This window comes from Taudactylus pleione, unplaced genomic scaffold (genome assembly GCF_031769625.1).
Source record: "Taudactylus pleione unplaced genomic scaffold, aTauple2 ptg000419l, whole genome shotgun sequence".
NCBI classification, from domain to species: domain Eukaryota; kingdom Metazoa; phylum Chordata; class Amphibia; order Anura; family Myobatrachidae; genus Taudactylus; species Taudactylus pleione.
The window spans coordinates 1,066,409-1,090,900 of record NW_028284821.1 but is presented as its reverse complement, the minus strand read 5'-3'; the positions used below and the strand labels follow the sequence as shown (position 1 = coordinate 1,090,900).

General features: G+C 43.2%; 1 protein-coding gene across 1 annotated transcript in view; it reads left to right on the top strand.

Annotated features, from left to right (window-relative positions):
• CLNK (cytokine dependent hematopoietic cell linker) overlaps positions 1-24,492 on the top strand; it is a 169,707-nt gene that overhangs the window by 31,280 nt on the left and 113,935 nt on the right. Inside the window, exons 2-5 of the mRNA XM_088447119.1 lie at positions 6,682-6,784; positions 7,139-7,233; positions 7,319-7,358; positions 20,452-20,534. Of these exons, the coding sequence (XP_088303245.1) occupies positions 6,682-6,784; positions 7,139-7,233; positions 7,319-7,358; positions 20,452-20,534 (321 nt within the window). The remainder of the gene's footprint in view (positions 1-6,681; positions 6,785-7,138; positions 7,234-7,318; positions 7,359-20,451; positions 20,535-24,492) is intronic.

Genomic DNA, 24,492 nt, shown 5'->3' with positions numbered 1-24,492 from the left:
GTCCCGGTACTTCAGTACAATATGTCTAAAGATAGTCCTTCAAATATGCAGGGGAAGCTCTCTGATTGTAATGAAAATACAAAACTTCATTAAGATATCTTGACTTTAATCACATCATTTATAGGAAAATTATACATAGGTCTGAGCGTTAAGGTAGAACTAATCTGTTTATTAATACGTAATTGAGGGTGGTTACCTCCTATACCTAGAGCTGCTCCCACCACAAGGAAAATTGGTTCTAGAGCGCTTGGGCATACAAATACGCTTTACTATTACATATGTGTGGCATAATGCATTATAAAGGGCATTACATGTGTGGCATAATGTATTAGAGCATTATATGTGTGGCGTAATGCATTATAAAGGGCATTACATGTGTGGAATAATGTATTAGGGCATTATATGTGTGGCATAATGCATTATAAAGGGCATTACATGTGTGGCATAATAGGGCATTAAATGTGTGGCCTGATTTGTATATTAGTCATCCACTGGCTGTCACCCTCTCCCTGACACCGACTGTGGTCACTCTCGCCCTGTCACCCATTGCTGTCACCCTCTCCCTGTCACCCAGTGCTATCACCCTTTCCATGCCACATAGTGCTATCACCCTTTCCCTGTCACCCTCTCTCTGCTGTCACCCTCTCCCTGTCACCCACTGCTGTCACCCTCTCCCTATTGTCAACCATTGCTGTCACCCTCACCCAGTGCTGTCATTCTCTCCCTGAATATGTATCTTTGGGTATAATTGTAACTTAGCACCCAGGGTGGTCCGGCTGTATAAGTACTTCAGACATATTCATGTGTGTGTTTAATTATTTTCACATGGGGGCTAATGTTTTTTTTTTTTTTTTTTTTTTAATGCTTAGCCTATTCAATTAGCTGCAGGGTTTCCCCCGTGACTAATCACAGTCAATAATCCCAGCTGCACAGGGAAAGGCTGTACAATAAATAGCCTTTTTCTCGCACCGAAAAATCGGGATTATTTCACTAGGGGGGGCCAAAATCTATATCTGCTTACCAAAAAAATTAGTCTTGGGCCGGCCCTGGATTCAGGTAAGTTTTTTTATGTTTTTTTGTGTGTGTGTTTGTCTTATATATGTAGGGCGGGCCACTACTGGGGGCACTGTATAAAGAGCACTACAGGGGGCACTGCATAGGGGGACCACTACTGGGAGCATTGTATAAAGAGCACTACAGGGGGCACTGCATAGGGGGGACCACTACTGGGGGCACTGCATAGGGGGACCACTACTGGGGGCAATGCATAGGGGGGACTACTACTGGGGGCACTATATAAGAGGCACTACTGGGAGCACTGCATAGGGGGGACCACTACTGCGGGCACTGCACTGTATATGGGACACTACTGGGGGCACTGTATAAGGGGCACTATTGAGGGCACTGTATAAGGGGCTCTACTGGGGGCACTACATACCCAAAGCATATTCTTGCACCTGGGTGCACTACTGCAGTCAGTTCGCTGCAACCTTTGTACAATATGGGTGAAAAAACTAAAAATAAAGTTGTGAGATGGTCAAAATGACTAGAAATTAATGTTATTGAGGTTAATAATACTGTAAGAACAAAACAGACCCAAATTACATGATTTTTGCTGTTTTTATCAATTTTAAAAATAATCTAAAACCAAGATTCTTGAGGTTGGTTGTGGCAAAGCCTAAGCACTTGCGTACATTCACATCTCTAATTAAAAATCACCCCTCATTTATCCTGGAGACATCAAATACAGTTGTTACCTGCATATAACAGAGTATTATGTATTGTGCTGCATCAGAACAATATGTCACAATCATTCAGTGTTCTATGCCAGGTATATACTGTATATTTTCAGCAGAGTACTAGAGATGCACATATAAGTTTTGAACTGTGCAGCATTTTTAATAGATAACTAGGTATATAGGAAGGAGCTTGTTAAGCAGTAAGAGAAAGTTACTATGTCATGCCCCTGGGGAATTAATATCCCAAATACGGTGAGTCAGTGTTATATCTCTCTCTCCCTCTCTCTCTCTCCACCAACCCCCCCCCCCGTCATGTTTACATTTTAAAGGTAATTCAAAATTTTTATATTTGCAGACTGAACATTAATTGTGCATACACACGATCAGATTTTTCCTTCAGATATGAACGATAACGATTTAAAAATCGTTCAGTCGTTCATATCTGAAGGAAAATCGTTCATATCTGACATGCCTGAACGATGGACGATCAACGATGCGCGTTCCCGTTTGTCAGATAACGATATCTGACATCTGATGGGTTTGCAGTCAGACTTGGACGATTCCATTCATTTTAATGCAGTCAAAAATCGTTCAATCGTTCAAATCGTTCAAATCGTTCAAAACTTTGGTAAAATCGTTCAAATCGTTTAATCGTTCATCTGACAAATCTGACAAGTCTGACAAATCTGACCGTGTGTACGCTCCATAACATGTCTTGTTCTAAATAAGCCATGTATCATTTATACACACACATACCTGCAAGATTCCTATATTGTGAGATGTATAGAAACATTTTGCTGTTGCAAAACCTCTGTGTCTGAATTGATATATATATTTGTTTAGTTCAAAGCTAGAAGTGGCACTGGGGACAGGCACCGGATATCTCCTCCATCCCTGGTTTTCTCCTGCAGATAAGAGATACTCTGGTGTGTGTGTGCATGGGGGGAGGGGTGGAAGGTTGGGGGGGAGAGGACAGATAGAATCAGTGGGATGGAAGGGAAGGCAGTAACTGGAGAGTGAGAAATCTGGAAGAGAGATGAATACTGTACCCCACTGTGTGTATTTGAGGGTTATATTAGCAAAGGGGCAATCTCATGTAGCATTCTCTGTACTACTTGAGTTATAATAATTTAGGAGTAAAATAAAATGCAGATTAGTATTACCATTTCATTGTGTTACATTCAGTATTACAGTGTAGCTAATGGCTACACCTGACCATGCTTGTTCCTCAGTGTAGCTGGTTACAGCTTACGGTGCTCATACATCCACAAACAATTAGGACAGTTCCCTGCTTTGTAGACGATTGTGTAAAAAAATCGGCAAAACTGATCGGAATCGGTAAATCAGGTTGTCCAACATGCTGAATTTCACTAAACAATCGGGGCTGTAGATTTCTAGAGTATGGTAACAATCAACCGATTACTAGTAAAATGATGGGCCGTCATGACTGGCAGGCCTGTTATTTGCTGAAGCTGATCTGCAAATCACTGAAAACTATCTGGAACGTATGGGTGCTTTATTAGTGGATTGGAGAATCGTTAAATCAGGGGAAAAACACAGAATCGTTTTTTCCTGTTTGCTGATGTATAGGCCCCATTAGTCATTCTTCATGCTACATGCATACAGAAGATCTGTATACAATTTACTGGTATACCTGTATAAAGTTTATATATTAGTAGTGGAAATACCGACTGCTGGGAAGACGTCTGTCTAAAACTCGTCGTCTAAATCTTGACTCGGGACTAAAGATAGGTGTTGAAATCCCGACACAAATCTAGACCCTGATGCCGGAATTTTGACAGACGGCTTCCCGAATGAAGGTAAGCCAGCACGTCTTAGCTCTTAGCCGCGGAGGGGTGGAGGGTTAGGATTAGGCACCCCCAGGGGAGGGTTAGAGTTAGGCTCCGGGGAGGGGGGGTTAGGGTTAGGCACCACCGGGAGGAGGTTAGTGTTAAGCACCCCTCAGGGGGAGGGTTAGGTTTAGAATGCGGAGTGGGGGGGTTAGGGTTAGGCACCCCCTAGGTAGGTTAGGGTTAGGCACCACGAAGGGAGGGTTGGGGGGGAGGGGTAGGGTTAGTGTACTTACGTGCACCTGTTGGGATCTCTCATGATTGGGCTTCCGGCGTCGGTATTTCAGCCGCCGGGATATCATACCCAACCCATTAAATTAGATTGTTATTGTTCTTTGTGTCATGTATCTGTTTTATAGGGGGCTTGACTGGGCAATATGGGGGTGTGGTCAGTCCCCTAGTTGGTGGTTCCTTTAAAAAAAACTATTTTTAATACAGTACACCTTGGAGTCATCTCCCTTCACTGCATACAGCACTGCAACACTTCCTAACCCCCACAAACATCCTGATCACCGGACTGTGAGACAGTCCTCCAAAATCAGAGCTGTCCCACGAAAATCCGGGACGGTTGGGAGATCTGATTTTGTGGAAAATATTTTGCCACCTTATTTTTGAGACATATTATTATGCATATATAGGGCCTCATTTAGAGGTGTACGCATTTGCTCACTTACTGTAGGTGAGTATGTTGAGTTGTATATATCTTAAGATGTGTAAAACTCTAAAATATTTCAAGTCACGCAAAGCATGCATTTATATATGTATATGCTTATGCCTATCAAGAGCACAGAGATAACAGTGTTATGCTGGCCATACACTAACACGATTTCGGGCCGATTGCACGATTATAGACGCGTCATACTATGAATTGTGTCGAAATCGTGTTGTATTTAGGTAGGATACGATCCGATGCGTGCTCCCGCTGCTCTTAAAACATATCGTATAATCAGATGTGTAACCCATATCATCTATTGTAATCGTATGCAGATCGCGCTGTGTATTTGTGCATGCGATGCATCGTGTGCCAGACCGGCGTCATTGGAGTTACATTTTGAAGAAGTGTGTGTTCTTTCAATGACCTTCCCTCCTAAACTGCAGATCGAAAGTATCGTGAGATCGTATGTACATCGTATGTCAATCCTGCGGTCGGGACTGCTAGGGAGCTGCCCGGGAGTTCAAGGGAAATCGTAAGATGAATCTCATCTTATGCTGGTCGTACTAGTGTATGGCCAGCATTAGTTCTATTTGCACACAATATAGTAAGCAAACATATAATAATGTCGTAAAGTGTCATATACACCAAAGAGAATGGTGTATTGACTGCTATCATTGAATGTAAAAATTATATGTTCTGTATACAATGTAATTAAATGCAAACACCCCCTCATCAAAATGCAGGGTTTTTTTAGTTGAAAGAAAAATTAAAAATAAAAATGTACAAGTAGAAGGCCACAGCTTAAAATAATATAGTCACAATGTTAATTAATGAAACAGCTAAAGAGGTCAATAGGTAGCCAATCAGAAGCGTATAGATAGTGCTGCTGGCTGAGAGAGGCGAGCCTTCCACACTTCAGCCAATGAATGGGTCCCACCATTGACTGCAAAGGTTACTTTCATGGTTCTCACCATTGAAAACAATGGTAGGAACCGTTCATTGGCTGAGAGCTCATCACTGGGATTCTATAATGAAATCCCGCCGTGGTGCGCTCATTCGGGCATTACTGTCCTCAGAGGACAGTGCTAAGTTCGTGGGTCTGCGATTTTTTTGTTTTGTTTTGCCAAGCCCACGGAAGCCTACTTTGACAGAAGAGGACATGATCCACGCATAGGTGAGTAGATTTTTTTTTTTTTTTTTTTTTTTACGGGTACCCTGTGGATTATCTACTTGGAGAAGTGAATGTGATGGCTTCAGGGATACATGGGTGATTATGTGAGATAGGAAGTGTGAGTGTACATGTGTGTGCATGTATATGTTATTAAACTTAAGCTGTCACGGTGTGTGTGTTCTGTGGTTGTTCCGCTAGTCAGTCCAAGCCGGGGATCCCTGGGGAGCAGGTTGGTGCCTGGTTGATAGTGTAAGCACACAGCCAAGATATCAAAGGAGTGGCTTCAGGACATCTCTGTGAATATCCTTGAGTGGCCCAGCCAGAGCCCAGACTTGAATCCAATTGAACATCTCTGGAGAGATCTGAAAATGGCTGTGCACCGACGCTTCCCATCCAACCTGATGGAGCTTGAGAGGTGCTGCAAAGAGGAATGGGCAAAACTGGCAAAGATAGGTGTGCCAAGCTTGTGGCATCATATTCAAAAAGACTTGAGGCTGTAATTGCTGCCAAAGGTGCATCAACAAAGTATTGAGCAAAGGCTGTGAATACTTATGTACATGTGATTTCTTAGTTTTTTTTTAATTAAATTTGCAAAAATCTCAAAAAAAAAATGTACACTTTGTCATTATGGGGTATTGCGTGTAGAATTTTGAGGACAAAATTTAATTTATTCAATTTTAACATAACAAAATGTAAAAAAAGTGAAACACTTTGAATACTTTCCGGATGCACTGTAGTATAAATATCAGGTTAATGTAGCATATCTGAAAGTGTTAACAACATCTGTGATAAAGTGATTATAAAGCGATTCAAATTTCATTAATGGATTGTTAACAAACTCAGGAAAATATATTCTGCATACACTATTACATCATTTACTATCCAGAATGCTTTGGACTTTCTGGAAAAAAATGTTTTCCCATAAGCCAGAACACTAAAATCTAACAACAAAGACCCTTATTTTCCCCATCGTGCCCCTGACATCCTTCTCCTCCCACAAATGTCTATCAGCCCTTATCACAATTACTGAAGGAAATGTTTATTAATTGATTTTGCCATTATTACTGAACAGCAGCAATGACGTCCTGTAATATGTTTCTGGTCTCCCAATGTGCTGGATAGTGTGTGTTTGGATAACAGATTCCATTACTATAAATGTCACAATGTTGGAAAATTTACCACCCACAGTCTCTTTTGATTGTACCATATATATGTCAAAAATGAATATATTTCTTTTACAATGTTTTATAACCTTTTATCCTTTAGGATGAAGATATAGAAATCGAATATGATGTTGTAAATGTGGATAGAAAATTACGTTTTAAAATCATGCACAATGCAAAAGCCAACGAAACATCTGAATATGCAGGTAAACATATATGTAATTATGAATATAGATATATATAGCAGTACATACAGAACTGTTAGAGCATGTCTGCACCACAGTTGATTTGCATATGTTGCTACAATACCTGTATATTCATTTGGATGCTGCTGTTGGCATTTTGACAGCTGGCATCCTGACTGCCGGGATTTCATACCCAACCCACCCTAAACATAAGCCTAATACTCACCGTTGGGATTACAGCTGTCAGGATTCCGGCACCGGGACTTTGTCCAACGGAATTTTCTGTGCATTATAAATAAACGTCTGGTATAGGTATTAACATCACTTAACACTTTTTAAAGTAAAGATCAAGCATTACTGTATCATTTATTTCAGATAAAAGATATTTCCAAGCAGAGGCTTTTAGTGAACCACATCCACCTCCTACTGTGAGTCCTATAAACAGCACCAGAGTAACAACAAGCATGCGGGTAAAACAAGACCTATGAGAATTGCTACAATAATGTGCATAAATTGTACCTACATTAACACTGTATACCACTCCTCTTTTTACAGGAGAATAGATCTCATTTTACAGACCCAGAATCTATCACAGGTACAACAGATTGCCCCAAAGTATCTTCTCTCCGATATGTTCCAGTAAATGTTGATATGTTACTACTGTTGCCACCATTGCAACACCAGACAGGTGCAACACAGATCCAAATAAGGTGTAAATTAGCTCGCCATTGGCTGTATGCACCCTACAGTGCATTATCCTTCATGTGCTGCTATAGAGAAAAGGACAACACTTTGTACAAGTGACTGGGTGAAAAAAGATATATTACTGTACTAGAATACAGAAGCTACGCTAATATATATATATATATATATATATATATATATAGATATATATATATATTTATTTTTATTTATTTATTAACAGTTTCTTATATAGCGCAGCATATTCCATTGCGCTTTACAATTGTAAGCATTAATAGAACAAAACTGGGTAATAACAGACAGCTATATAGGTAGGAAGGCCCTGCTCGCAAGCTTACAATCTATAGGGAAATAGGCATTGATACAGAAGGATAGGTGCTATATATTGCATTTTGGTCCAGCCAGAATGCATGTTGGCTGCATGATCCAGTCACACAGGAATGTCGACCAAATGTCATGAGGATGTGAGAGAAAGACGATGTGTGAGATTGTGTGTGGACTGTAAAAGGGGATGTAATTAGATATGGAAGCTATGAAGGTTATGTGGGAGGTTCTGGAATCTGATAAGCTTGAATGAAAAGGTGAGTTTTCAGGGAACGCTTGAAGGATTGGAGACTAGAGGAAAGTCTTATTGTGTGAGGTAAGTTATTCCATAGAATGGGTGCAGCGCGAAGAAAGTCCTGTAACCGTGAAGGGGAGCAAGTAATGTGTGGGGATGAGAGACGCAGAACTTGTGCTGAGCGAAGAGGTCGGGTTGGGAGATATTTTGAGATGAGTGAAGAGATGCATGTTGGTGTGGTTTGGTTAATGGCCTTATGTGTAAGTAACAGTATTTTGTATTGAATACGGTAGAAAACCGGCAACCAATGGAGGGACTGACAGAGCGGAGCAGCAGATGATGAACGTTTCGCAAGGAAGATAAGCCTTGCAGCTGCATTCATAATGGATTGTAATGGTGATAGCCTGTTTTTTGGAAGACCAGTAAGGAGGCTATTGCAATAGTCAATGCGGGAAACAATAATTGCATGAATTAGAGTTTTTGCAGTGTCTTGTGTGAGATATGGTCGAATTTTGGATATGTTTTTTAGATGTATGTAACATGATTTTGAGACAGATTGAATATGGGGAACAAAGGACAGTTCAGAGTCAAGGATGACACCAAGGCAGCGAGCTTGTGGGGTGGGGTGGATGGTCGAGGTATCAACAGTGATAGAGAGACCAGGTTGGTAACTGTTATTGGCCGGTGGAAATATAATTAATTCTGTTTTAGAAATGTTAAGTTTCAGGTGGCGAGATGACATCCAAGATGAAATGGCAGAAAGACATTCAGTGACACGGACCAATACAGATGGTGATAAATCTGGGGAGGATAGGTAGATTTGAGTATCATCTGCATACAGATGGTACTGAAATCCAAAAGAGCTGATTAGTTTGCCAAGAGAGGTAGTATAGATTGAGAATAACAGAGGCCCTAAGACAGAGCCTTGTGGTACTCCAACTGATAGAGGTAGCGAAGAGGAGGCAGAGTCAGAAAAACTAACAGTAAAAGAGCGATCAGATAGGTAGGAAGAAAACCAAGAAAGAGCTGTGTCCTTAAGACCTAGGGATTGCAGGGTTTGCATGAGAAGAGAGTGGTCAACAGTGTCAAAAGCAGCAGAGAGATCTAGAAGAATTAGGAGTGAGTAATGACCTTTAGCCTTGGCAGTGACAAGATCATTTACTACCTTAGTCAGTGCTATCTCTGTGGAGTGTTGGGAACGAAAGCCGGACTGAAGTGGGTCCAATAAGTTGTGTGAGTTAAGAAAGTGTGTGAGGCGGGTGTAGACAAGTCTCTCAAGTAACTTGGAGGGGCATGGGAGCTGGGAGATAGGACGGTAATTTGAGAGAGTATTAGGATCAGAATTTTGTTTTTTTAGAATGGGAGTAATCACTGCGTGCTTGAACAGTGATGGAAAGTTGCCAGTAGAGAGAGAGAGATTACAGATTTTAGTTAGGGTTGGGATAAGCACAGGAGAGCTTTACTGATTTGTGAGGGTATAGGATCTAGAGGAGAGGTAATAGAGTAGGAGGATGAGAACAGTGTAGATACTTCATCTTCGTTTGTGAGATCAAATGAAGAGAATGTGCCAGAGGGTTCAGGTAGGGAATTGAGCAGGTCACTAGCTGAGGAAGAGCATACCATTTCATTACGGATCTCATCAATCTTGTCCCTAAAATAGGAAGCAAGATCTTGTGCACAGATAGTAGCAGGTGGTTTGGATGATGGAGGGGTAAGAAGCAGTTTAAATGTATTAAAATCTATATATATATAAATATACATATATATATATATATATATATATATATATATATATATTAGGGGTGTGCACCGGACACTTTTCGTGTTTTGTGTTTTGGTTTTGGATCTGGATCTTTCTTCGTGTTTTGGATCTGGATTGGTTTTGCCAAAACCACCCTTCCGTGTTTTGGGTTCTGGGTTTTGTGTTTTGGATCTGGATTTTTTCTTAAAAAATAAAAAAAAAACGCTAAAATCACATAAATGGGCCTTTTTTTGTTCCTACGCTATTAATAACCCCAATAACATTAATTTCCACTCATTTCCACTCTATTCTGAACACCTCACACCTCACAATATTGTTTTTAGGCCAAAAGGTTGTACCGAGGAAGCTGGATGACTATGCTAAGCGACACAAGGGGGCGGCACAAACACGTGGCCCATCTAGGAGTGGCACTGCAGTGGCAGACAGGAAGCCAATCAGCGTTATGGTGCCCATTTGCATGTAGCACGAACCCGGGAGATCCGTGCTACATGCATCTGTGTGATTGGCACAGAGCAATGACAGGTCCGTGAGACCCGTCTGTGCTGCTGTGGTAAAAAAAAAAAAAAAAACCTGTGTAAAAAAAGAAAAAAATGGCGTGCACCCCCCCAAAAAAGAGCAACCAGCCCCGGGCATTAGTAACCCAGTGCTGGGTGTGCTTAAATACAGGGGACAAACGACGTAGGGGTCCCCTGTACTTAAGCACAACCAGCACCGGGCTAGTCAGAACCAGCGCTGGTTGCCAAAATACGGGGGACAAACGACGTAGGGGTCCCCTGTATTCTGCGCAACCAGCTCTGGGCTCTGATCCGGTCCTGGTTCTGGAAATATAGGGGACAAAAAATGAGTAGGGTTCCCCTGTATGTTCCAGAACCAGCACTGGACTTTTTCTAGCGGGGGGCTGATGCCACAGCCAGGGGAGCCCTTTCACCGGGCCCCCCAGCCGCAGCATCAACCCTGACCGCTAGTCAGCCCAGGCCGGGGATCCCTGGAGAGCTGGGGACCCCCCCCAATAAAGGGGTCACCCTCTCCAGGGCACCCCAGGCCCAGGCTGATAGCCCGGGGCTATCCCCGCCACCCCTGGTGGCGGTGGGTGGCGGGTTGATTGTGTGGTGTGGTGTAAATAAAGAATATCAAACATTGTCTTTACAAGTAGAACTGCAAGTCCCAGCTAGCCTGCCCCGCATGCTGGTACTTGGAGAACCACAAGTACCAGCATGCAGGGCATTAAGGGCCCACTAGTACCTGTAGTTCACCTGTAAAAAAAATGTTTAAAAAAACACAGGACACACACACCGTGACAGTATAAGTTTATTAAACATACACACACACACACACACACACACACACACACATGTACACATACTCACCTATGTAACCTGTAGCATCGGTCCACTTGTCCGGTAAAGTATCCCTAGGGGACCTGTGAAAAAAAACATACTCACCATCTCCTATGCGAGGTTCTGTCCTCTTCGTTCCAAAGTAGGCATCCCCGGACTTGGCAAAAAAAAAAAACGAAAACGCGATCCACGAACTTAGTACCGTTCTATAGAACGGTACTTCCCGAATGAGAGCTTAGCGGCGGGGTATCACCATGGAAACCCCGCTGCTAAGCGTTCATTGGCTGAGAGAGGTCATCTCCCGTCTCTCAGCCAATGAACGGCTCCCTCCATTGTAGTCAATGGTGGGAACCGCAGGGTAAACTTTAATAACCTTGCGGCTCCCAGCATTGACTACAATGGAGGGAGCCGTTCATTGGCTGAGAGACGGGAGATGGCCTCTCTCAGCCAATGAACGCTTAGCAGCGGGGTTTCCATGGTGATACCCCGCCGCTAAGCTCTCATTCGGGAAGTACCGTTCTATAGAACGGTACTAAGTTCGTGGATCGCGTTTTCGTTTTTTTTTTTTGCCAAGTCCGGGGATGCCTACTTTGGAACGAAGAGGACAGAACCTCGCATAGGAGATGGTGAGTATGTTTTTTTTCACAGGTCCCCTAGGGATACTTTACCGGACAAGTGGACCGATGCTACAGGTTACATAGGTGAGTATGTGTACATGTGTGTGTGTGTGTGTGTGTGTGTGTGTGTGTGTGTGTGTGTATGTATGTTTAATAAACTTATACTGTCACGGTGTGTGTGTCCTGTGTTTTTTTTAAACATTTTTTTACAGGTGAACTACAGGTACTAGTGGGCCCTTAATGCCCTGCATGCTGGTACTTGTGGTTCTCCAAGTACCAGCATGCGGGGCAGGCTTGCTGGGACTTGCAGTTCTACTTGTAAAGACAATGTTTGATATTCTTTATTTACACCACACCACACAATCAACCCGCCACCCACCGCCACCAGGGGTGGCGGGGATAGCCCCGGGCTATCAGCCTGGGCCTGGGGTGCCCTGGAGAGGGTGACCCCTTTATTGGGGGGGTCCCCAGCTCTCCAGGGATCCCCGGCCTGGGCTGACTAGCGGTCAGGGCTGATGCTGCGGCTGGGGGGCCCGGTGAAAGGGCTCCCCTGGCTGTGGCATCAGCCCCCCGCTAGAAAAAGTCCAGTGCTGGTTCTGGAACATACAGGGGAACCCTACTCATTTTTTTCCCCTGTATTTCCAGAACCAGGACCGGATCAGAGCCCAGAGCTGGTTGCGCAGAATACGGGGGACCCCTACGTCGTTTGTCCCCCGTATTTTGGCAACCAGCTCTGGTTCTGACTAGCCCGGTGCTGGTTGTGTTTAAGTACAGGGGACCCCTATGTCGTTTGTCCCCTGTATTTAAGCACACCCAGCACTGGGTCACTAATGCCCGGGGCTGGTTGCTCTTTTTTTGGAGGGGGGGCACGCCATTTTTTTCTTTTTTTACACAGGTTTTTTTTTTTTACCACAGCAGCACAGACGGTTCTCACGGACCCGTTAGTGCTCTGTGTCAATGACACAGATGCAAGTAGCACGGATCTCCTGGTCCGTGCGTGCATCTGTGTCATTGAAATACACAGCAGCACAGACGGGTCTCACTGACCCATCTGTGCTCTGTGTCACTGTCAGTCACACAGATGCATGTAGCACGGATCTCACGAGTCCGTGCTACATGCAAATGAGCACCATAATGCTGATTGGCTGAGAGCCGTGACAGACGGCTCTGTCAGCCAATCAGCACTTTGCCCATTAAAGGCAAAGGCATTTTTTTTTAAATGGCCGCTCGAGGCAAAACCTCGAGATCCGACAGCAGATCTCGAGGTTTTGCCTCGGGAGAGGGATCCGGGGCAGACAGGGAGATCCGAGCTTGGGCTCGGATCGCCCCGGATCCCCGAAGTTCGGGTGGGTTCGGTTCTCAGGGAACCGAACCCGCTCATCCCTAATATATATATATATAGTTAGACATTCTGACTCACTGACTGACTGACCAATCAATGCCCAGCCCAAACCCCTGAACCTAGAAACATGAAAGTCAAGGAGTATATTCCTTCCATGACGTAGGTGTCCACTAAGATGGGATGTTTCAAAATTGGACTCCTAAGGGGATGAAAAGGCCTAACATTTATCTTCCCCCTGTGCAATGTCCTGCCTGACTGTCTCATCATGGGTTCAGCACAGTTCAGAATTCAAACTTCAACTGTTATCCCAAGTGCTGCCAAACATCACTGGTCACTGGCAGTTGGTGTGGTTCCCCTATTTGAATAGTGAGGGAGGGAAATGTTTTATTACACAGGTAGGGAGAGGAATGTCAAATGTATTACTATGGGATGAAGGAAGGGAATGTGTTGCAACATGATGAGGGAGGGTATTGTGTTACTATAGAGGTGAGCGGGGATAAGGTGTTACTACAGAGGTGAGGGAGGGAAATGTGTTACTCCAGAGGTGAGGGAGGGGAATCATTTACTTCAGATGTGAGTGAGGGTAATGTTTACTACAGGTGTGAGAGAGGGATTGTATTTCTACACAGGTGAGGGAGGGGAATATTGAATGTGTTACAACATGGGTGAGGGAGGGAAAGGTGTTACTACAGAGGTGAGAGAGTGGAATGTGCTAGTACACAGGTGAGGGAGGGTAATATCTTACTATAGCAGTGATGCATTACTATAGAGGTGACGGAATAATGTGTTATTGGAGTGATGAGATGGAAATGGAAACAGTAAATATCTATGGTCTACCCGGGTGAAACTGGGTTTATCAGCTAGTATATGTATAAACGTTATTATGGATATTAAAAGTGACTTGTATTTGCTGTAGACTTGCAGCTTTAGACTTTATAGCATCATAAAACTCTGGTGACTTCTAATATCCTTACAACATACAGTACTGGTTACGTTATCAAATATAGGAATGTGAACACTCAGCATGCATGTTATTGTTTAAAATATTTGCCTGGTGCCCCCGGCATAGCTTGGATTACGATAAAATAAAAAAGTACATACAGTACATATTCATAATACTGATCAGTTTTCAGGTGACCACTGTATAAGCCCTATTCTGGAGAACACAGGGCCTGATTCAGAGCCGCTCGTAAGTGGCCGCTCGTTCATTCCTACCGATGTTCGCACAACTGCGCATGCGTACGGATTTTAATACGCATACGCGAACCCAGTCAGTGCGGCCGAAAATCGTGTGCTCGCTAAATAGCGAATGCCTGCTATTTTGAGTGACAGAATGAGGCGTTTGTGGGTGGTAACAGGGGAAGGTGCTTGAAAACGGGGAGTGGAGATCCGAACGCAGGCGTGCTTAAAGGTCAAAACGGGCGTTTTAAGGGTGTGCATAATTAACAAAGCAGCGTCATTGACCACGTCACTTGGTTGTTTTATAGTCAGAACTGCTCGCATGATTGTGGTAGGAAAAACCAACCACAAGAATAGCGAGCAGTTCAGACGCCTTTCGATGTACTCGATTAATCTAATAAATAGCGGACATGATGTATGATGCGAGCGGCCAGGGGGCGTTTTTTTTAAAATTACGTTCGCATGTTTTGTTCGCTCGTTCAGACATAGAGGCGTGAACAGACCGCAAAGAGCGAACGGTTCATTTAAATAGCCAGCCCCTTATTCTGAACGAGCGAGCGCAAATAGCGTCCGGCTCTGAAGAGGCCCTCAGTACATTGCAGTTATAGAACTAGGACTGACTTTAGCTATGGCATACTTACAAAATAAACAATAAACATAGGTAGAAATATACTTTACTTTACAATGGTTCTGAAAAAGTATATTGATGATTTCCTCCAATCAACACAAATTAAAACTAAAAATCCCAACAGTGCAATACTGCATACAAATAACAACATCTACTGGCTACCAGTGGATTATCCAATATATGAAGTTTTCCAGTGGTACTATGAGCCGTGAAAAGTGCAACTTGCTAAAACTCTGGGCTCTGCTCCATGGGCAAATGCAGGATTTCTAGTGGGGGGTTTCCAAATGCTTGATTTTAGAGACAGTTTGGCCAGTCCATGAAGGATGCATATTTAGCAGGTAACAAGCTATAGACTGCCTCATACAAAGTGCAGAGTATGTAATACATCAGACATTTACTGAACAGGGCCAGCGATCACAGTAAGACATTAGATGCTGCAGTAGGACCAGCCCACCTGAAATGAATGTTGTTGTTTTTTTATATGGGCAACATTCCTCAATCCAAGTAGGCTGGTCAGCTGCATCAGGGGCAAGTCTGCGAGTCTGGAAGAGTGGCGGAACAAATTAGCAGCAGCCCTTAACATATATGTACACATCAGTCTCTGTATACACTGGATAGTTTATGTAATAGATCTATAGAATAAGCAAGAAAGAGTGTCTGTCTGTTTGTCCTTTATACATGGCCAGAGTTTTGGACCTAGCTCCACCAAATTTGGCATGGTGGTGTAGTTTGACCAGGATTAGGTTTTTGCCTAGGTTTGAACTTCATCAGGGCAACATACTGTCACACAATTCCCTAAAAATGGGGATACTCTTAAATGACACATGTACGGGCCTGGCTACCAGTGGATTATCCAATATATGAAGTTTTCCAGTGGGACTATGAACCGTGAAAAGTGCAACTTGCTAAAACTCTGGGCTCTGCTCCATGGGCAAATGCAGGATTTCTAGTGGGGGGTTTCCAAATGCTTGATTTTAGAGACAGTTTGGCCAGTCCATGAAGGATGCATATTTAGCAGGTAACAAGCTATAGACTGCCTCGTACAAAGTGCAGAGTATGTAATACATCAGACATATACTGAACAGGGCCAGCGATCACAGTAAGACATTAGATGCTGCAGTAGGACCAGCCCACCTGAAATGAATGTTGTTGTACATGTACGGGCCTGGCTCAAGTGGAAATTGGCAGTCTGCAAAAACCTGTGTTAGCTACAAAAGTATCTCTCATGGTTTTGATATTTTGTAGATCTGGCCCGGACCCTTGGGTATGAAGGATGTGCATAGGAAACGTGGAGGTTTAATGATACCTTGGCTCATGGGTACAAACAGGAGTATAAGCACACTAGTGACAATGTAGGAACCACAGGCTAGTGATATGCATGGATATTGACTTGGAACTGGAGTGAACAGACCACTGGGTGACCCCTCGCCTAGTGACCTGTGAAGGCCAGCAAGACCAGGAAAATGCTCCAGGGACAAAGGTGAACGCCCAGACTCAGAACAATATAGTACTGGTAGATTGGAACTCAGAACTCAGTCCTGGAATTGGAGTCTAATGTAGTCAGAGTACAACTTCAGAAAGCAACTCTGGCACTGCTCTGATGCAAGACCTGGAACTGGAACCCAGTGAGGAACTCAGAAACTGAGGGTTAAGATAAGTAATACAGTTAACTGAACACCTCAGTGTACAGACCATATACTGCACACTGAACCCTATCCCTGGAACCAGCACCCTTCTCTGATCCAGCCCTAGACAATAGTACACAGCACAGGAATACCAATACAAGGTCAGTACAATAGTATAACCAAGTAACCGAAATAACCACAGAGCACAGAGTAATATAATATAGGTAACTTGCATGCACTGTACCAGCGGCACTGATGTAGAGCGGAGTCCACAGAGAAGAACTAGGGAAGGTCTGTATACAGCGTGGAAGCCGCAGTATAGCCAAATAGAATGCAGGTAACAATAGCAAATGGATAAGTCTGAATGCAGCGCACGCCCCCCCCCCCCCATTTTGAACTGCTGATGCTGGCACCGGCCGGCGACAGGACACACAACATCAGTAGCACATCCAGAGCCCTGCCCCTACCAGGTGGGGGGAGGAGGGGATGGAGTTTCAGGACAGGTCCGGCCCTACCATTAGGTAGGGTATGTGGCCGGATGAGAACACCACCAGCCCCATTCTGGAGCACTGCTCCATGAGGGCGATGTGATGCCATCAAGACACTTCGCAATTCAACCTACTGGGAGGCGGAGCTTGAGGATCCATACAGGACAAGTCCGCGGCGCAGATAATGTCCAACAGACCCCGGCTAGCAGGTAAGTTTGCTGGAGTTACCGGGTAGAGGAGAAGTGTGCTGTGCTGTGCTGTGAGAGGTAAGGGAAGGGGAAGTGAGAGGGGTCTGTGCTGTAAGGGGAGAGCTGTCTGAGATTTGAGGGGGCTGTGCTGAGATGGAAGAGGGGTCACTGATGTGAGGAAAGAGGGGGATTGTGCTGTGAGGGGTGGGAGAGGTCTGTGCTGAGAGGAGTCAGTAATGTGAGGAAAAAGGGGGTCTGTGATGAGGGGAGAGAATTAAGTGATGTGAGGAAAGAAGGAGTTGGTGCTGTGAGGGGAGGTCTAGGCTGAGAGGGGTCAGTAATGTGAGGGGAGGGGGGTCTGTACTGAGAGGGGTCAGTGATGTGAGGAAAGAGGGGGTCTCTGCTGTGAAGGGAGGGATGGGATCTGTCCTGAGAGGGGAGGGGAGTCAGTGATGTGAAAGAGGGGGTCTGTGCTGAGAGGGGTCAGTGATGTGAGAGGAAAGGGGTTTGTGATGTGAGGGGAGGGGGGGCTGTGCTGAGAGGAGTCAGTTATGTGAGGAAATAGGGGTTCTGTATTATGAGGGAAGGGGGTCTGTGATGAGATCGGAGAGGGGTCAGTGACGTGTGGAAAGAGGGGAGTCTGTGCTATGAGCAGGGTCAGTGAAAAGTGGGTCTGTGCTATGAGCAGAGAGGGGTCAGTGATGTGAGGAAAGACAAGGTCTGTGCAGTGAGGGGATAGGGGTTCGGTGCTAAGAGGGGTTAGGGTTAGGCTGCTGGGGGTGGAAGGTTAAGGTTAGGCTGTGGGGGGGGTTAGGGTTAGACTGCGAGGGGGGATGGTTAGGTTTAGGCTGTTGGGAGGGAGTGTTAGGTTTAGGGGTAGGGTTAGGATACTTACCAGCAAGTATCAGTATTCTAACCTCGATGGGATGCCGGTGTCGGGTATCTGAGCACCGGCATCCTGTACCCAACCTATACAAACATAGCTGACGTTTCCAGGCCGCAGCTGACCTTTTTTTCACAGTGCTGTACAGGGGCATGGATCACAAATTATAATATACTGCTATGGATTGCTTGAGGGAGAGGAGGCCCAAAACTGGTATGTTGCCTAGGGCCCCATGAAGTCTAAATCTGGCTTTGTATCCAGCACGTCGTCCACGAAATAGCAATGGAAGTCACAGGAGACATGATATCAGAACACAAGTAATGAATCCTGGAAAGGAAACATTCGCATAGGAGCAGAGTATCAGTCCAGCTGCTCAGGTGTATCAGATAATTGCAATGGAATGTTTCTGCATAGACCTGGATATAGCAATGAAGGAGTGTCTGAGCTTGTCAGAAATGCTAAGACCCAGATTTGTGAAGGTATCCTTTTAACCTCACAGTCTGAGCAATTGTCAAACTTTATGACCAGGGACATATCTATAATGAGTGCACCCACATTTTTAATACTTACCTCTCTGGAGTTCAACGACGGTGCTATCAGCGCTGTAAAAATCGCCTGGAAAATGGCCACTATAGCCATTTTCCCAGTGTTTTGTGCTTGCGCATTAAGAAAATTGCCAGGAAAATGGCTGCCGCACCATTTTCCCAGACCTGCGCATGCACAGTAGACTAGTGCCCAGAGTCTACTGCTATGCTCAGCATGCTGTCAGGTGCCGGAGAGAGAGGAGGGGGCTCAGGATGGAGACTGCACATGGGCCTCCTCCTCTCTTAATATACCACTGTTTATTACTCATGTAAGTTCATATTAAATCCAGAGTTAGTCCTTTTTAAAGTTACCATATAAATGAGTCAGCCCTGTGTTTCATGCAAGGGCATAACTAAAAGTTTGGGGGTCACATAGAAAGATCTTAAAAGGGGCCCAACCCCAGAGGTAAACAAAACATGCATTTGCCTATTCATGTTATGCCACACAGATCCCATTCAGGTTATGCCACACAGTAGTACCCCTTATACACATTATGCCACACAGTAGTAGTGCCCATTATACATTATGACACACAGTAGTGCCCCTCTCACTACACAGTAATGCCCCTTACACATTATACCATACAGTAAAGCCCTTCACAGATAATGCCACATAGTAGTAGTGCCCCATATAACTCATTATTCCACACAATTGTAGTGCCCCTTACACATTATGCTCCAGGGAGTCTGCCCAGATTGCTTGTCTCCTGGTGGCTGGCTTAATTTGCTGGGCAGTACTTCTGTCTCACTTTAGGTTGGCATTGCCCAAATTTTGGTGACTACAGTAAAAAGGCCAAGTCCATATTCTGGTAACCCCAGTACAATAAGGTGCCTTTAATCTAGACAATACATTGAGAATGCAGAGCCATTTTATGATGTTCACAGTATATTGCATGTATTACAGCCCCTGATTCCCAGGACTTGCTCACTCCCATAGACTGGTCACTGAGATGGTGGAAGCAACAAACTGCTAACAAGCATTCAGTAAATGCTGTGTCCAGTTCCTAGTAGTACCTGAGCAGATCCCTGTAAACCAGACAGAGCGAATGCTTTTGAGACTGCTCTAGTGGAAATAGGTAATCAGGAAGCCACCAAATATTGTATATTTCACTGCAACATGGTGGAATGGGAATTAAAAAAATATAGAAATATATAAACATAGGAATAAAAGTAATAGGGTCAACACAGAAATAACAGGTGCCACAGGATCTAAGGGACTGCAGCTGAGGAGATAAATGGAAGCTTCCCAAATGGCTTCCAAAGACGGATATACAATACAAGATCATCTCCGGCACTGACTTTCATGTATATAAATGTAACTTTGCGTAAACACCTGGCTAAATAATACCCTGTGTGACCAGGACTTTCTCTGTCCAATGAACAACCTCCTTCTTTTCTGAAAAAGGAAAACTGTCCAATAGAATAGTTTAGGTGTGAAATATAATTTTTTTTATTTTAAATCATACAGTACAATGTACAAAAATGTTTTGGAACTAGTCACCTCCTATAACAGATAATTAGACTAATTTAATAAGACAATAATTAATTATTAATAATAATTAGACTAATTTAATAAGACAAAATAAAATACATTAAACTTTTGGCAATAAAAAGTCATACAAACACATAAATAAATCAATTCAAAGTAAAAATAAAACAAACAAAATAAAAACAGAATGAGTCTCAGTCGTGGAATTCTGCAACATTTCATGGCTCAACCGTTTCCTCAGCAATGCCTGCTTTTTTATCGACTTCATTGCTGTATAAGTCAATTTTTGATGTTATTTTTTCCAGATCAATGGACTTTGAACAACACCAAACTACAACATGAGATACCACCAAGATTCATTGACCCTGAGAACAAACGTGGAAGGAATGTAAGTACACCTTCAAAACCCATTTAATGGGACAACAGAGAAATGTCAGCTCGGATGTTTCAAAATGGGGTATTTAAAAAAAGCAAATGAAATGAAGCTTATTGTGCAGTTTGCAAATCATCCAATGTGTCAAAAACATACAGACATTAAAACCACCATTTTTTTTTTTCAATCTAGCAGATCAGAAACCACAATTCCGGTTTTACAAACTGGAATTCAGGCGAACAGTGCAATCTATCAATGGGTGGTTGGCAAAATCACAAGGAAATTGAGGGAAACAATATATTTTAGCCATTATTCTGGTTGGCGAGATTGCTCAAAATGCTTGTGTCTTAAATATCATTCCTATAAAAAGGTTCCGGATTTAGGGAAAAATGTGACCCTAACATAGCTGCTAATGTAAGTCTGGACAGGATCTTAGCATATCTGCAATTTTAAATATAGCATAAAGCTACAGTTACCATCATCTACACTTAACCTGCACCAGGCCTATGGGATGCAAGTACTGTAGATACCTCTCCTACAATGTTTATCTTAAAGACAGTTGTTAGTGAAAATCAGACACATCACAAGAGCATGGTTAACTTGCATCTCCACACCTTTAATATACTGCATTTATTTATTATTTACTTATTATTTATTACAAGTTATTTATATAGCGCACACATATTCCGCAGCGCTTTACAGAGAGTATCTTACCATTCACATCTGTCCCTGCCCGAGTGGAGCTTACAATCTATATCCCTTATCACAATGCACACACACATACACACTATGGTCAATTTTGTGGGGAACCAATTAACCTACCTGTATATTTTTGGAGTGTGGGAGGAAACCGGAGTACCCGGAGGAAACCCACGCAAGCACAGGGAGAATATACAAACTCCCTCCACTTAGGGCCATAATGGGAAATGAACTCATGTCCTCAGTGCTGTGAGGCAATAATGCTAACCATTACACCGTCTATGCTGCACTTACACATGAACGCTGCCTATCCGCCTCTCTAAGCGAAAAGGGCCACTAGTCAGATACACTTAACTTAAAATACAGGAAGTTGAGCAACAAATCAGGCGCTCAATCATTTTTGCATTAGGTTTGGATGGCAAACCAGAGGATTGCTATAGACCTCATGATGTTTGCACATGTTAATAAACACTGTGGCCAGTATTCAATATGTTTCGCACCCGCGATACTTTTTCGCCTGCCGGACTTTTCACCTACATTGTGTTTTTTGCAGGCGAAAAAGTATCGCGGGCATCCCCGCTTATCCCCGTATTCAATTTGAAAGGACGTGAAAACGGCACCCGGCGAAACTGAAACAGGCGAAAAGTCATGTCAGATATGGGGAAATCAGCCTGACACCACCCAAAAGATGGACTTGCATGGGGGATCACTATGGGTACCCCCAAATAGCCCTGCTTAAGGTATTTGGGCACTAAATGGTCTCAATAGGTGCTATATAGCGTTTTTGCAGAAGTGGTGAAGAATAGAATTTAGCAGGTTTTTTTGTTGAAATTAACTAGTCCCATCAAATTTGGGGTACCTGAAAATGGGGGGTAGCATATTTAAAAGTTCCTAAAGTGTTGTTTAAAAAATCGTTAAAAATCCACATGCTGAAAGCACCTGCAATCCAAAAACCACCTGGGCCATACTTGGGGACCCCCCTGGAGTCTATTTCGCTAGTTTTTAACTTTGTTCCCCAACTTTGGATTTTTTCGCCCCCAAAATGAGTCATTTTTAGGGGTGTTCTAAAGTATTTTTTAAGATTTTTTTTTACGCAGTTTACCTTTGGGGGACTGTCTTAAGGCTGCACAGGGGTTCCCGCAATGTTGCACCCCAAAACCCCAATTCTGCACTTTTTTCCGCCTGCTATTCATAGGTGAAACTTTTTCGCCTATTACATTGCATTGACTTTCCGCCTAGTCGGAAAGTTTTTGAAATTGAATACGGCAATACTTTTTCGTCTGGCGAAATGACGTCATCGGCGAAACTTTCGCCGATCTCGGCTTTTCGCTCCAAATTGAATATGGGCCATAGTGTTGTACTTTATCACAACACACAATTTGTGACTGTTTTTATAATACATACAAAACTACTGCACAATAAATTTCCCCTTTGACATAAATACCATAGGTTTTCCACCCTTAGATAGCTTTACTTTACTGTATTTTTTTTTTTTTTTACTTTGTCTATGTATTTTATCAGCACCCAGTTGTGGAACTACCACTGTCTCAGGGATTGCACTGGCTACATTGTGTGAGTGTTGGGGTAGACCCATAGCCAGCCCCCCTGCCGCACTGATAGTTCAGGAACTTTCTGCACCCACCATTGTTACTTATCTTCAGTACAACATGCCCAAGCTGGGCATCACTGCACATGTGCCAGCCACCACATATACTCACAAGGCCAAAGTATGGGACATGGGAGTATAGACTTCCCCTGCTAACAAGGTTGTGGGGCATGGCAATATGAAAACTTCTTTATGCAGTATGTCTTGACCTAGGATACAACACACCTCAGCAATGGATACAGTTGTATCTACAGGCAATTCTTGTGTTTTATCCATATGTTATATCTACCAAATGTTTCATTATAGAATAAAAATCTACAATATCCTTATATCTGCAAAACCTTGCACGTCTCTTGAACTACACTGAAAGATACTTAGGGCCTCATTTATCAAACCTGTTGTGTATGATAATGGTGCTCCAGCCAATCAGTCCCCAACTGTCATCTGTTTGAAAAATGACAGTTGGGAGCTGATTGGCTTGAGCACCATTTATCACATGCAACGAGTTTTATCACTCATTAAAAACTTGTTGATAAATGAGGCCCTTAGGGGCCTATGCAGAGCTGAGCTTACGCTCATTTGCGAAGCATTTCCTGTGTGATTTTGCCATGCACTTGCTCCAAAAATGTGTGCATGCAGGAGCGGGTAAGGCAGCTACATGTGTGACTGAAGAGGCAGAACTGGGCTATAACGGGGTGTTCTCACACAGGTAGACTTCAGTTAGGGTGTGTTACCACCAATGCGTGTTATGCAGGGGTGGAAGTAAGTGAAGAGACGCCTGTTTGGAGGCCTATCATTAGCACCCCATTTACTGCCAACTCTTCATCAGACCCTTAATCTGAGCTGTCTAAATGCTGGCGCTTCACAATTTCTATACTCATTGAAATTACAGAATTCAATAATAATTAAAGAGGGGCCAACATTTATGGTACAGAATGAAATATATACATCTATTGCACTCTACTGATCATTAATACAGGTAATGTTATTCCATAAAATAAGGGTGAAAAAGAAACTTTCCAGCCTTTACAAATATTGCTGGTAATGAGTAAAAGTATGACAATGGTGTTTACAATAAAATCATATGCCCCTTTCTGTGCCGGCCCTTCCCCCATGTAGTTTAGCTACAGAAAAAAGACAGTTGGTGTTTTCCCATTGTACTAATTTATTTAATATCTATTAAACCCCACTGTCTGCAGCTATTGTGACCTTGAGTAAGATAACAACCCTTTCAATGATTTACTTACAGTGCATGTCACACAGCATTTATCGATCAAGCACAGTAGCACAACTTCTCCAAAGCAAATGTGTAATCTGCATTTAGCTGGAAGGACAGTTGGCTACTATTACAATCTCCAATAAAAATGTAAAAATTGGTTAAGTTTTCCTGCCGATAGAGTATACAGTATCTTTTCATATCTCTACTGTACCTAGCAACCTGTGATGCCAAAAAGTTTCTTACAATATAAGCTGTCATTGTAAAAGAATCCAAAAATTCTTTAGAACAAAAAAAACTATGAATTAAAATATACACAGTTCGTGTATTCTACTAAATATTGCAAAATGATACTTATCCAGATCATTGAACACCTTTAATTTTGCATTTATGTGTATTTGCAAAGTGTAAAGATGCATCTCACTGCAAAATGCCCTGTGTATGTGTATAGA